General features: G+C 38.3%; 1 protein-coding gene across 1 annotated transcript; it reads right to left on the bottom strand.

Moving 5' to 3' along the window:
• Positions 1 to 7,156: 7,156 nt before the first annotated feature.
• On the bottom strand, positions 7,157 to 9,275 carry mc1r (melanocortin 1 receptor). The gene has a single exon (XM_084718230.1). It carries the CDS (start codon positions 8,496 to 8,498, stop codon positions 7,530 to 7,532), a length of 969 nt encoding a protein of 322 aa, XP_084574356.1. The 5' UTR covers positions 8,499 to 9,275; the 3' UTR covers positions 7,157 to 7,529.
• Positions 9,276 to 15,916: the final 6,641 nt, after the last annotated feature.

Raw genomic sequence — 15,916 nt, 5'->3', positions numbered from 1 at the left:
CTATCTTTTTCTTGAGGGATGACAAACATTATCTTCAAAGAAAAAACAGTGCCATGGTAGGGTTTTCCTTTCGTTTATTGTGATGTAGCAAGTTCCCAGAGTATCTAATAACTGTTTATTTAACCAGAGATTGCACAGAAAACTAAAAAAAAATTATAGATATCAAAGTTTCACAATATACTATGAGGCTATTCAGAGGCTGTAATAATGTTTTCAGGCATACTATAGGCCTATTGAAAAAATCAATTAGAGAAATTATGATTTTCTGAAGATTTTGTTGAACAAACAGGAATAATCAACAAGGATTAATAAAAAAAAAAAGCTAAGTAAATAAAAGCTATCCTTCATTAGTTAAAATTAACTGTTTCTATGTCAGCAGATGCCCATAGTGTTTCAGTTATGTAAACTTTGTGTCTGTGTCTGTCTGAGAAAAGGTAAGATAAGAAATCAATATTCCCACAGTCAAACTGGATCTTGTGAGCTGTGGTATCATGGGAGAAAACAGGTTTAACAACACTGCATAGCTTCAATATGAATTCATGGTCACTTATCACCTGGAAAAGTATAGGATTACTGCACTGTTTCATGAAGACTCATCAAATGATTGCCACCATATAGCCTTTTCCTAGAGTCAGTGTTTTTAACTCTGACAAAGTGATGAAACAAAGAAAATAAGTCCCAGAACGGTTATTCTGCCTTTGTCTTTTCAAGTCTTTGAGCAGGTGGGTGTTAGGAAACAACAGTGCTTCCTGACTGCTCAGTTATATCAGTAAGGTGGGTGACATCACCAACCTAAACTGTTTGTAAGATAGAAAATCAACTCAATACAACAAATACAGTATGAATTGTTTATGGTAAGTCCATAGAATGTCAGTCATTTGTTTACATTGTCTGACAAGCTCTGTCAACCATAGACTGCATACTGTTTGTAGAAATGGACAACATGAGAGCTCCCTAAGAGTGAAGCCACAACATCTCAATCTCCCCCTGGTGGCTGGATGCAGTATAGGTAATAAATCCTGACTCCCCAATGTTAACAGGTAGGACATGGGCAAAACTAAAATATCAAAGTGCACATCACGTAATTTTTTCCCCCCAAAGATGGGTTTTGTCAGCAGTGATAGATCGATTAAAATAATTCTACTCTTGTTTCTTCAAGTGCTCATTTTTGGATCAGATTGGTTTTAATTTGTTATTTGATGATATAAAAATGGGGTTTCTTGCCATGATTGACATGATTAATTGGCTGTGTGGGCAGGAACTCAAGAGCACGGGTCCATTGCTGGTCAGACTACTGAGCATACTCTGGGTCCAAATTATTATACCATTTTGTGGATTATGTCAGTGGAATTGCTGCCTTGCAGTTGTATGCCTCCACCAGCTGTATGCCTCCAGACTCATATAATGTATAAATGTGTATAGTTAATACTTTAATAAAATGTATTGCATTTATTTTTTTGGCAAAATAGAAGTTATTACTCAGTTGAAATATATGATTCCAGTGAATCATTTCCCATGAGACACATGCTGTCTTCACTTAGACACTATTTTTACAGAGATAGACAGGTGAACATTATGATGTAACAGTTAAGCTGACCTTTGACTTCTGGATTTAAATATCACCTCATCATATTTGTGTGTAATTTTGTCATAATTAGTGTATACATTTTTAAATTATGGCCACAGAATGTCTTAAGGAGATCACTGTGGCCTTTGACCTTTGACCACCAAAACTGAATGAGTTGATCCTGTAGTCCAAGTAGATGCTTGTATCAAGTTTGAAGAAATTCTCTCCAAGCTTTCCTGAGATATCGGCTTCAGGAGAACGGGACAGACGTGAGGACATAGTGACTTTGATCTTTGACCTTCGAACAGTAAAATATGATCAATTTATCCTTGAGTCAGAGTGGTCATTTGTGGCAAGAAATTTGCTCAAAGCGTTCTTTAGATATCACATTCAGAGGAATGAGATCACCTGAAAACAACAATATTTGATTTAGCTGTTTATGGATTAACAAGTGCAGAGCCATGGCCTGTGTGAGCTTCAACAACCAGGGATTGACCTGTGGTTTCAACAGCTTCAATACATCTTCACTTACATGGAGATTTGCTAAGTCTTTTGAGAAAAGAATCGTTGTATTCAATCATTTATGGTTTTTTGCTCCATTGCAGTCAAAGGTTATTGATACTGAGAAACATTATCATTTACAACAGTTTGACTGTTTGGAAGTTGTGATCATTTCAGGTCGCGCTGGAGTTTACACTTAGGCTGGGTTGTACAAGGAGCAATGATTCATTCTTAACCTTGATTAAATCATGATTTAACTTTAAATTGTGTTGCACCAAACTTTTAAATTATCTTAAAATTAAGGAAGATAAAATTTAAACCTTTCTTTAAACTTAGTTTAGTTTTTACTCTAAATGTAGATTACATTTTATTTGCTACATTATTATCCAATATTAACTTCAAATGTGCACTTGACAAGATTTGGCTCCGTATTTAAGATGGATTCAGCAGAACAGTTCTCTGCTGAGCCATCGTTATTAGGCTAATTAGGCCAACCATTTTTTTAAGATAGCTAGTAATCAATATAACACTTTTTTAAAAATGTAGTTTTAGATAGCTAACAAACAATTTAATGTTTTTTGCTAGATAGCAAACGATGTCTTTTTTGGGAGGTTGTTTTACTTTTTAGCTAGCAAGCAAACAATGTAATGTTTTTATTTGCTTGTTTGTTTGTTTTTTAATTTTAGCTAGCTAGCAAGCAATCCAACATTTAGTTAAGGAATACAGAGCAGCTAAATGTTAGCAAACAGTTTCTTCCCATTTCACACTTATGAGGTCCCAACAGCACTCAAATTTATTTACTTGTTTGTTTGTTTGTTTTTTATTTATTTACATTAATTTGGGTAAGCATTAGTATAAATGTATTTTATTTGTGTCCATCTCTGAGGGCCAGAGACTTGGTTTTCTGTTCATATGGATAACTTGAGGGTGTTTTTTGTTTGGATGGCAGCTGTGGAGAGCTCTCATTGTGAACAGAGATGCATTGTGCAGCTAAATGATGGAAGAAGTTATAACCTTAACTGTTAACATATTGCTCCCTGCAAAAATAATAAAAAAAAATAAAATATAGGCACACTCATCCTTTGGGCTAATCAGCAATAATTACAGTCATGTCTATATCATATCTATATCCTCCTTATTTATTTTGTAGTTTACTTGATAGAAACCAGGGGTAAACATATGGCCCATGGACCAAAGAAAAGGTCCAATCTGACCGGTTTTGCAAAGTGTAGAAAATTGTGACCTATACAACAATAGACTGATTATGGAAAAAGGGAGACATTGTTGAAATTGCACTTATTTATGACATCATAGGTTGACTATCAGTGCACTAACAGGTACTTGTCAAGTCAAGTCAAATTTTATTTATATTGCCCAACATCAAAAATCACAATTTGCCTTATAGGGGGCTTTACAGTCTGCTTCTCTGTACCTTTAATAATCATGCAGAGCGTCATGTGATCAGTTAGCCAACTGGCCAACTAACAGGACCAAACCTGATTTATTATGACTTTTAAAAAATTAGTAAATAGTCAGTGTGAAAAGAAAATAGAAATTTACACTAAAAACTCTTAGTATAGATTTATTGCTAAATATATTTGCCATTTGATTGATTGATAAATTTAGTACTTGTACATTTATATTATCGTTTATTTATTCACTTACGATGTTCAGGTCAGGTTTGGTCCTCCACAGTCCCAAACAAGATCAGCAACTCTCAAGTAAATGTATCTCTTAAATCAAATATTTATCACAGAACATTTTTTAAAAAATTTTATGTGATTAACTTTTATTAATACCAACCACTTCACTTATCATTTTGTGAGGGTTATGTGTTGCTGTATTGTCCGTGTTAAAACGCGTGGCTTTCTTAAGTGCACGCACACATATTATTAACAATGAGTTTTAATTCAATTTAAAATATCGCAGACTGCTGTTTTCTGCTTTTAGACTTAATCTCTGAAAGGGCTGTTACAAGATTAGTGTATTAATTATTATAACTGATTATCAAACCCATGTACTGGATGGACGCAGACCATTATGCTCATCAGTCCTCTACAAAATGCTTCCTGTCACACATACAGTATGATGTCTCCCGTCTCCTCTAATCTTCTATGTGAGACTGTATTAGAGAACAAAAGTACAGCTACATTTTTTATTGCCCCTTTTTCTGTGTGATGACCCGATTATAATAGCCCCAAAATGTATAATGTAATCATGCAGTGACATGTGAATATAATAAGCACTAAACTATTAAGGGCGCAAATTAGGTTATTTTTTCTCAGTGACACATCCAGGGCCATGCCATCTATAGCCAATTATTTCGTTAAAGGAACGCATTATTTTTAGACAGACATCACTATTTATCATATTGAAGGGTCTTTGATTATTTTTGATTTCATTGCCCATGCCCTTCATCATCATCTGAAACAAAACAACAAAATCTATGACAAGAAGTTGCAAATAGTAAATAGTAAAATGGTTTCATTATAAACATATGATTGCGATTAGTACAAAATAAAAAAATAAAATAAAAAAAATAAGAGTGATTAAAATTCCAAAAGATATTCACGACAAAAACACTTAATTTTTTGCTCTCTTAAAAGCTAAAACTGTGAGATTCATTTGTATTTTATTATACCCAACTATACGGGTCAACTATAATCAGTAGTTTAAGGAAGTATTTAAAAGAATTAAGTTTTTTAATTTCTTCCTTGAGGAGAGGATGAAGATTGGTATTAGTTCCAGTTGGAAATTCCCTTCAATGGTGTTATTTAGAGCACAGTAACGGAACTTGATCATGAGTTTAAAAACGGAGTGGATTTCAAAAACATCTCTGTTGTGTTAATTATCAATGGCCCCTCTGTCTGCTCAGACTAAATGTTGTAATGCCATAGACAGTATATGTACCGCCTATTTTTGGTATATGACGAAAAAGGTGTTCATGTTGCATGTATGTCAGTCACATGTTTAAGCATCATCTGCAGACATTGGAGAGGAAATGTGTCACGAATTGAGGTTTTTACATCTTATAACGGTGCACATCCATTCCTTTCCTTATCTTGTAAAGGCTGAATGAAACGACATCTAACGAAATGTACTATGTAACAGGGTGAAATATTGTATATTAAGATATAGGAAGGGGGGCGAATAATACATGTACTTGACACCACGCAAGCTCGTCTTGTTTGGCCTCTTTATTTGAGATAAATAGATAATATCTAAACATTATCAAGGATTACAACTCAGTCCTGGTTTACTCAGTTTCAAGTTAACATGAGATATATGCAGCCGTTTTTATACCCACAGCAGTTACAATATGTGTTGAACTAGGTTTACTTTAGGGGATACAAAAGCACTTAGTGCCACAATCTCATTGCCTTTAATAGAGGTTATTTTTTTAGCAGACGACTAATGTACATTCACAATCTTTTGTACAACTCCCACGCTCAAAAGAAGAAAATACAGATAATTAAGTGATGGAACGAAAAAGCAATAAAAGTCCTACAAAACAGAAAAGAAGAGTAAGTTCTAATACAGAATCAATACGAAAATAGGCATACACTAAAAATATAAAGAATTAAATTCAGAGATAACAATGGGCAAGGTGTGAATTATATTTTACTCAGCAGCACGTACTCTGGCAAGCAGTATTCAAGTACCACAGTGTATAAGAGTCTACATTATTGTCAGTATTAACATGCACATTTCACATTACATGGCAGCCTTCATTTAATCAATAACATTTCTTTTGGCAGACAGACTGATACTGGGATCTGTGAGTCATTTTCCCTTAATTTGGAAACACGAATTTTGTGCCAAAGCATTTATACATTAGCAACGTGTATCGGAGGAAAAAATAAAAACAAAACAAATAAACGGTCAGTTAGTTTAATGGGTCCTATTTACAACAAATCCTTAGGATCAGTAAAGAATCAGATATTATGGGATTAATAAAATAAAGCCATAAAATCCATAGGCTGTTATCTCAAAGTATACATTTTCACAATTTCATCTGTTTTTTTTTCTTGTTTAACTTCAGACCACCTCAAGACTGTGTTTTGGCGTTTTCACGTATTTTCGATCTGCAAACAAAAAAGTTTTTTATCTGTTATTTTACTAAAATGTCAACGCGGGCTGTCAGGCCGGTGACTCGAGGCTCCAAACCGTCTCAGAATCCGCCTCCGTTTGCACATAACAGAGAACCACACCAATTTCCACAAATCTAACTTCGTTATGCTTCCTTTCAAAATCCCTTCTATGCCCTGGGCATCAGGCCAGCCGCCAATCGAGGCCGTTCATGTGATTTAGCCCCTCCGTTTTTTCTTCTTTAGTCATCTGGATATTTATTTTTGGAGGAGAAATTCACACGCAACGCCACCAAACCGACTGTCTGCAGACTGTTTTTTTTTTTTTTTTGAAGATGCTTCATATCGTTTTAACGGACTGGTCTCTTAATTTGAATCTTTTTCCCACTCTGCTGGCAACACGTTTGAAGAAACCACCCCGACAAATTTATCGCTACATGAAAAAAACATGTTTTACCCGAAGTAAATATTAGGCATATTGTCATAACAATGAATTAATGACAAAACTGATATTTTTCGAGTCACACGCGATAAACAGTGTTAAAATAAAACAAGTCCCCGGGCCCTGACAGGTAAGTCATCAAACACCAGACCCCCCAATTACTTCTCTCTTACACACCACATTATCTTTTAAGCTTTGCATACCAAAGCTTGTTTTGTCAAGCATCGAATTTAGTTGATTTTTATCAGCCCCCAAAGAAAAAGATCCAGCTTAATGCAGAAACATTTGTTCTGGGTCATTTCAAAGAGAATGAATCCATTTATGAGCCGGTCCACCAAAGCCTGGGGCTATAAAAACATTCAGTTTTCATTTAATGAAGGAGGACATTCAGGTCAGAGATATAGTTAAATATTTTTCCGGCGCAGATTTTCTGATTATCTTCTTGATGTCTTAAAAACGTAGTATTTAAAAGCAGACTAAGGACAATTCACATACAAGAAGGCAGTTACAGTTTAGTCCAGTGATCTGCTGACTCTCTTATCTATGAGAGTTTCTAGTCCAGTCTAGTTAAGAGTCACTGCTGGGTTAAATGTCCAGATGTTTCGCAGGGCAGGGGCGCATGAAGTGACAACAACAAACAACAACAAATAAAACTGAAGTCATGCGTGCAAACAAACGTTTATCGTGTCCCAAGCAGAATTTGAATGAAGGGCTTATGCTTCAGACCGGCTCTGCGTGGAAATAGTCACAAAATCCATGGTGAGATGTACAAAACTCTTCACCAGAAATGGTCTTTTTTTATGTGGTGTTGCGCTTGGGCATCCTCTACCAATTCAAACATGCATCAGCCACGGTTTACTTCAGCTTCTGACACAAGGTAGCTGACATTTTTGATAGAGTGCTATTGTTGCCATCTTAAATGTTCATGGTGTCACACACCGAAGCACCAGGAGCACAGCACCAGCTCTTGCAGGGTTTTCCGCAGCTCCTGGCTCCGGTAGGCGTAAATGAGCGGGTCGATGAGCGAGTTACAGATGATGAGGATGAGGAAGAGGTTAAAGTTTCTGAAGAAGCAGTTGCAGAAGGGGCTGGTGGGGCAGGTGAGGATGAGAATGAGGTGGAGGAAGAAGGGGCCCCAGCATATGATGAAGACTCCGAGCAGGATGGTGAGGGTGATCGCCCCCTTCATGCTCGTGGATTGACGCCTGCTTTTGTGGAAAGCCATGATGCGCCGGGAGTGCACGTGCGCCAGGAGGAACATGTGCAGGTAGAGGACTGCGTTGAATACCAGGGTGGTGCAGAAGAAAGTGACGAGGCACACGATGACGGCATTGTCGGTGTGGTAGACGATGAAGAGGATGCTGGAGGTGATGCTGGCCAGCCACACCACCACTATGATGGTGATGGCGCGCTGCGTGGTCATGATGCTGTGGTAACGCAGCGCGTAAAAGATGGTGATGTAGCGATCCGCGGCGATGGTGCACAGGAAGGAGAGCGACGACATCACGGAGCTGCAGATCATTACGTCAATGACGTTGTCCAGGTGGCGCAGCATACCGGGGTGCATATCCATCAGGCCGTGGTCGTTGAGCAGCATGAACATGGTCTCCACCACGTTGGAGACGCTGACCAGCATGTCGGACACCGCCAGGCAGCAGATGAAGTAGTACATGGGCGAGTGCAGGTTACGATTCTTGATGATTGCCAGAACCACCAGAATGTTCTCCACCAGGCTGATGACCCCCAGAGCCAAGAAGAGCTCCTGCGGAATGCGGATCTGCACGCACCCCAGCGAGGGTCGCTCCCCGGTGGTCAGGTTGGTGTCGTTCTCCTCCATGAAGTCACTGAAGGGGCTGAACTCCATGTGCAGGATGTGAAGGGACCTGTTGGTCATATCCATGTCTGAGTTACTGATGACTGACCGACAGCTTTACAGGCTGCCCTGATGACAAAAAAAGAAAAAGAAAAGAAAAAGAAAAAATCGAAGAAAAAAAAAAAAATCAAACGACTGGTTCGAGCCGCTGTTCAGTTGTTGAATCCATATTGGTATTAAAAATGTTTAATGAACTGCAATTATTTTTTATTTCAGCCATTAAATAAACTCTTCTGTGCTGCCGGGAGATCAGTCACATAAATGCAGCAGCAGTCTGGAGATTGGGCGCGTTTGTCCGTGAGAAAACTGTGTCCTTGCCGCAAGTCGTCTTCTGTCCTATGGATGTAATTTCTCCAGCTCGGAGCGCCATAAAATGCGGTTTTCCATCAAAACACTGCGCTCACAGTTCATGGTTCACTTCAGTGTTACGGGGCTCCCATACTCTCCCATCCGCTGAACTCTGTGTATCAGCTCAGGCTGCTCTGACATGGTAAGGACAAAGTGCCTTTGGTACCTCTGGAGCTGGAGACTGTGACTTGCTTGAACATTTCTCGGAGTGATGCTGATTCTGAAGCTCTCCAGGCGACTCCTCCTCTCCTAACGTCAGCTGGGCTGTGGCTCTGTCCGTCCCAGTGTGTGACACGCTGCGTTTCGTGGAAAAAAAGGAGCGGAAGAGAGGAGAGGCAGTGATGCTTTTGTTTCATTGTTGTTCAGCCTCATATCTCAACTTTCCGCTTATTGACACGTTTGCTAGACTAAATTCTATACCATTTATCATCTTTAAGAATGTGCTTCTATTTTCATCACTGCACCTGTCAGCTCACTTCTTGGCAGAGGATTATACTACTTACTGTATGGGAGACCAGGGATAGTGGTAACATTTTTTGTTTGAACATCAGAAACTCAACAAAAATATGTTTTCTCTGTGGTATCAAAAGTGGTAACAAGTATCTTTTTAGTATTTGTTCAAAGTGTAGAATTCTGGTATCACCACACAATAAAACTCACATGGACTTCGGCTACATAATCACAGATTATTGTTATTATCATTACTGTGAAATGTAAAGAGATCTATCTGGGGATACATATAACACTGAAAGGTAATTTGCTCCACTTTACAGAAGAATGTTATTAGTGAATAAAATAAACAGTTTTTGTTAAAGTGAACAATTTAAAGTGACAAAAAAAGCACATTTCTTTTACATCTTTACATCGTGTGTGCATATGGAGTGTAGTGCAGGTATCACATAATGGCTCAGTCAGTGTCACAGCTGACCCTGGGATGCAGGCTTTGTGGGCCCAGAATTTACAACAGATCCACAATTCTTTTGGCCTGGAGTGTGCAAATGTTCAATGCTCACAATGTAGAAATCCTCATCATCTTAATTAATTGTTACAACAACCCTCACCCCAAGCAGCCATTGTATAGCTACCCGTTTTAGCATGTGAGCTTGAAAGTAGCATGAATTCAAAGCAATTAAAGTAGAGAAAAAGCTACTTTAGGTTATGTAAGTCAAGCCAATACATTACAATGAACGCTAGGCAAAACTTCCCTTGATAAAAAAATTAGAACACTTCCTGTTCATTATATCTTTAAATCTTGTGATTTTTGACTTTTCCTGATAAACTGAAGGATAGAATGTTCCTTTATGGGTTGAGAGAACTCTCCTATTCTTAGGCGGAATAAACTCTTCAAAACCTGGAAAATAAGATGGAAAATGTATTATCATAAAAGTGAAAATGTGGCTGTTTTCTGACACCATGATAAGTATGAAGCAGTGTAAATGAGCTCAACATTAAACATTTACAGCAGTAAAATGCAACATACACATTACTGTAGCTGTAACATTAATAGAGAAACATAATATATAATAGTAAAACAGTGACAGGGACCATTTTACTGCAGAATAAGTACTTTTACTTTTAATACTTCATACACAAATCACATACTTTTACTTAAAGCTACTACAATGAATTTTAATACTGTGTTGATTTTGGAGGCCCCTGTGGACAAAGCGGCAGTGTTTCCATTGCCATAACCACAAAACAGAATGTCAAAAATAAAACTTATCTCAATGAAAATGTCGTTCTTACTTGATATACAACTTCAGCCGCTCAACAGTCCAGGACCTCTGTTCTGGTCTTTTGGGCTCTCACTGATAGACGGGTCCGGTCTGCAGGCAGGCCAGCCTAGTAGCTCAACACTGAACATGTGCAGAATGTGTTTTGGCTTTGTCTTTCTGAAATGAGCAGGGGTGTCCCTGAAAAAGATGTCTTCTGGATGGCGGCATATCTTGCACCAAAACATGTAGCTTTCAGCATTAATGGGGCCTTCACAGATGTGACAGATGTGGCAGCCATGGGCACTAACACACCACCATACCAACACAAATGCTGTTTTTTGAACTTTGTACTGGTAACAGTCTGGATGGTCTTTTTACTCTTTAACTTGGAAACTGAAAACCTGAAATGTGGACTCATCAGACCACATCACACTTTTCCATCCTCTGGCAGTCCATCTCAGATGAGCTCAGGCCCCAGAGATGTCAGGAGCGTCTCTGGATGTTGTTAATGTATGGTTTTTCGTGTGGTTGTCTTAACTTGCACTTGTAGATGCAGCGACAAAGATGGTTTTCTAAAGTGTTTCTGAGCCCATGTGGTAATATCCATTATACAATCACACAATTTTTAATACAGTACTTCCTTTATAGTGAAACCAGTAACTGTGTTATCCCTACATACTGGCTGAATTATGGTCTGCTCTTAACGAATGAACAGGCAGAACGAGGACTTTAAGTGTGTTCTCCACAACTTACAATGAAATTGCTTTGAGATGGGATCTCTTTGTGGCCAGTGATTCACCAGCTTCTGTGATCCAAATACGAGATGTCTATGGTAGGACACTTACAGCTGTAAATATTGTTGTTGTTCCTCGGTCATGCAGCTGTATATATAAGTATGGACATAAGTTATGAACAACAAGCTTGTGTCAAGCTTTGCGGTTTTATTGACCCATAGAGATAAAGATATGAAGACCCATAAGGCTGCTTGCAAACTGTGTTGCTTGACAACCCAGAAATCACAGCACAATAAACATGTTATTCTGCAACTTAAAGATGGCTGGATGCCTAGAATAAAAACTTAATGTGGTTGAAAAGTCAGTTAAATCAAGTATTCCCATTAAAGAGTAAACAATGAGATATATGGCTGTATGTTATTGAACAAATTTAGCCACATTTTAAAGGTTCAGTAGGTAACTTTTATAATAATAATGTTTTTCCATGTTTGCTGAAATTGACAGAAGTACATGAGACCGATGGGGAAAGAAAATAATAAAAACAACCAGTCAGAACCAGCTTCCAACCCAAAGCGTCAATATTTGACAACCAGGGAACTGTCTTATTCTGTGGCTGTCAAATCAACAATCTTTCTAAAGAAATGCCTACCTCAGCTTTAACCTGAGCAGTTAAATATTCTTTAACCTGAAAATTATGAAATCAATGCTTACTGGGATGTATTGATTAAATTTGATGCTGAGACACTATGGTGCACTTTGACTTACTGTAGAGTTTAAGTTTGAGGAAAAAGAAAAAGAAAATCTAGTTTGAGGTGCAGAATTTGTTGAGGAGAAGGGAATTTTCTGTTTTACAACACTTTTTTTTTTGGATGTGAACCGTTACTTGACTAGTTGGTGGAAATGTACAGCTGCAAGACTGTTATTCTGTGTTTGACTGCTCGGTTTTATACGACGACTGACAGCTGACCTCTCACTCTTCTTAACTGGCTGCTAAGGACTGCAGGTGATCACCAACTGCTTCAGTTTGAAATCCTGTTGCAGCTAGAGACAACATATGTGGGGATCATATTAATGTTGGCACAATTTTGAAAATCTCTGATGGTTTTCTATGGTAGTTGTGGTGACCTCTTCTCTATCTTCTTGCTTTTCTCTTAAACACCAAAGTTTCATGTGTTTTCTTTTAAAACCTGATGACTTAATAACTTGCATGTTTTATTTTGCTGCCTTTGTGAAGCACTTTGCAATGTGGATTTTGAAAAGTCCCCCATAAATTAAGATAAAGATAGATATAATTATTATGTTGTACTTTCAAAGGGCTTTCTTCTCCCAGTTTCAGACCAAATGATTAATCGATAAATCAATAAAATATTGTCAATAATGCAAATCATCATCAGGTGCAGCCGTATACACATTTACAGTTGTTTCACCTCAGATCCTTAACCACAGTCCATTTTTACAGCAGCAACAGGCTGAAATAAACATTTGCTGTGTCTTTTGGAGCAGTAGATGAGGATAATTACGTTAATGATTTAATCTTGTTCATTTTGATTTTCATGACAGTGCAGCAGTGGTGGCAACATTGGAGGCACACTGGACAGACTGAGCCTCGTGCACAGCCTCTGCTGGGACACTGATATGAAAGCCATTCTATACTATCTATGAATCACATGAAAAGATCGAACAGCCTCAATCATAGCTCCAGGTGAAGTAGAAACAATGACATCATGTGACCATGAAGCACAGTCACACTGCATTATCATGAGGCTCACTGGTTAACAAGAGATAGTGTATGACAGCTATAACATATATAGAGGGTGACTTGTTCAGTGTCTCCACGGTTTCTCTTCTCTGTGACTGAAAAGCCTTTAGGTTTGTTATTTTCTATTTTTGTTTAAAATCTGGTGAGCTAATTGTGTCTAGAAAGCAAAAAGAGACAAAAAAGATATTCATCAAAATAAAAGCTACAATTGATATTTGTTAGACAGGAGGCCAAAAAAAGCACATCATGAGACAGATTCTTCTTTCTGCCAAATGAAAACCATGTAGGGGCTTTTCAGGCTGTCAGGCTGAGACATCTCAGCGTCTAATTATGACAAAAAACATAAACACAAGACAGAAAACACAACACAGTGGGAAAATGATGAAATATAAGTAAAGTAGGTTAGCAGTGATAAATGTTTTGATGGCCTGTTACCAGAAGTACAGTTACAGCCTCAGGTTTTAAGTGCAGGGTCAAGTGCATCACTGAATGAGGTCATCAGTATCCAACTCACCGAGAGTGCAGAGGAAATATTAAAGTCAATTTTATCAATTATCTGCCATACTGATGCTCTGAATATGACTTGATGGACAGCAGCAGACTACTGAAAAAATTCAGGCCAATTCTCCATACTGTTGCTATTGGGTGGAGTAAGCCACAAATAACCAAATATTGGTAAGCCAACTCAATATCGATATGCCAGAATGCAAACACAGCAGGAGTGAAGAAAAATAACAGAGCAAGAAAACAGCAGACACCCTGCAGTAAAGATAAGATTGACCCAAGAATAAAAAACACGGGCTAGACGCCCAAGAAAATGTGTGTTCAAAATCACCATTTAACTGTGTACACTGTATTGCTTTTTTGGATAAGACCAAAGAACAGTTTCCCAGCACTGTGATAATGAACCTTGCAGGGGATGACTATACAAATGAATGCATCCATGATGGGTCACAATAGAAATAAATCATCAGTCCCAATAGGAACTCACTAAGGTTTGTTGGTGATTCCCATCAAAAACAACTGAATTTGCAGCAATTTTTCTAAAATGCTGTATACAATTTGTGGCATTGTTTTACTACTACTAAATAACTTATGTATCTTATCACTTGGCATATTTTGGAAAACATTTAGCAAATGATTTAATAGAAGGCAGGTGTGAAGAAATGCTGTAAAGTAAGAATGCTTTCAAAAATATAAAATGTAATTGTTTATTTTTACCAATTTGCAGAATGCAAAGTGAGCAAAGAGAAGAAAGATCGCAATCAAATCAATATTTGGTTTGACCACCCTTTACCTTCACAACAGCATCAGTTCTTCTAGGTACACTTGCACAAAGTCAGGGATTTTGTAGGATCATAGTCAGGTGTATGATTAACCAATTATACCAAACAGATGCTAATGATCATCAATTTCATGTAGGTTAAAGCAGTCATTAACTGAAACAGGAACAGCTGTGTAGGAGGCTTAAAACTGGGTGAGGAACAGACAAACTTTGCTACCAAGGTGAAGTTGTAGAAGACAGTTTCATGTCACAGGTCAGACACCATGACAAGACTGAGCACATCAACAAGACACAAGGTAGTTACACTGCATCAGAAAGGTCTCTCCCAGACAAAGATTTCAAAGCAGACTGGTTTTTTCAAAGCAGTTTTAAGATGTGCTGTTCAAGCTCTTTTGAAGAAGCACAAAGAAACGGGCAACGTTGAGGACCGTAGATGCAGTAGTTGGCCAAGGAAACTTAGTGCAGCAGATGAAAGACGCATTGTACTTACTTCCCTTCAAAACTGGAAGATGTCCAGCAGTGTAATCAGCTCAGAACTAGCAGAAACCAGTAGGACCCAGTAGGGGTGTAACGATTCACTCGTGTGTCCAATGCATCGGACTTTAATGTGTTAGATACAAGTGCATCGGTTCAGACGGCTCTGCATCAATAAAAAGCTGAACATGAATCGGCAACAAATCGATGCAGCACTAGCATATCAATAAACCTCATTAGGATGTGCATACGTTTAATTTTGGGATCAGTGAGCTGCCACTCCATCTTCTCTCTCCTGCTTTCTCTGCCTGCACTGCTCTCGCTGGACGCCCGCTGCCGCACTCACAAAAACAAACGCTCCCGCCTCCCTCTCCTGCGTCTCCTCTTCATTTACTCAAAACAGACGGTACTGAAAACAGCGACAGAAGTGACATTGTACCGCGTCGCACCACCAAACTTTCATAACGCTCAAGTGTAGAATAAGTTTGAGTTTTATAAGAAAGATCTCATTTATCTCATCTCATTTACACATGAGACTCATAATAAGATAAAAACATCACTGTAATATCTCCTTCTCTCTGTCTCTACTGTTACTATATTTAGTAAAACTATCAGGATTTTTTGGCATCTAACAGCACTCTATAAATGTAGCATTAATTGAATCAAAATCTAAAAGACTGACACATTGTCTTGTCTTGTATTGCGTCGTATCGTGACAGAGCTGAATCGTATCGAACCGAATCATTGGCCACTTAAAGATTTATAAAATATATTGTATCATTGAACATGTATCGAGATACATATCGAATCGTCTCAGTCAATGAGATACACACCCCTAGGACCCAGGTACACCCATCTACTGTCCTAGGCCCTGTTTCCCAGAGCCTTTGTAGCACTACGTGTGTCGTAAGTTGTATTTTAAGGTCTCCCTTAAGGTTGTCCCATCTCTGGGAAACAGCCCGTAACCTTAAGGGAGATCTTAAAATACAACTTACAATGCACGTAGCGTTACGAAGGCTCTGGGAAACGGGGTCCAGAGAAGTCTGGCCTGAAGTGCTCTTCATGGAAGAATTGAGGCGAAAAAGCCTTCTCTATTTCCGACATGGAAACAAGGCTAAGCGACTCAACTA

The sequence above is a fragment of the Lutjanus erythropterus genome, chromosome 1, assembly GCF_056507025.1.
Source record: "Lutjanus erythropterus isolate fLutEry1 chromosome 1, fLutEry1.hap2, whole genome shotgun sequence".
In the NCBI taxonomy this organism is placed as follows: Eukaryota; Metazoa; Chordata; class Actinopteri; order Lutjaniformes; family Lutjanidae; genus Lutjanus; species Lutjanus erythropterus.
This window is presented reverse-complemented; position numbering and strand designations above follow the sequence as displayed.

Bases quoted from the DNA above. Each gene is read 5' to 3' on its own strand.
- mc1r (XM_084718230.1), bottom strand. From the start codon at position 8,498: ATGGATATGACCAACAGGTCCCTTCACATCCTGCACATGGAGTTCAGC.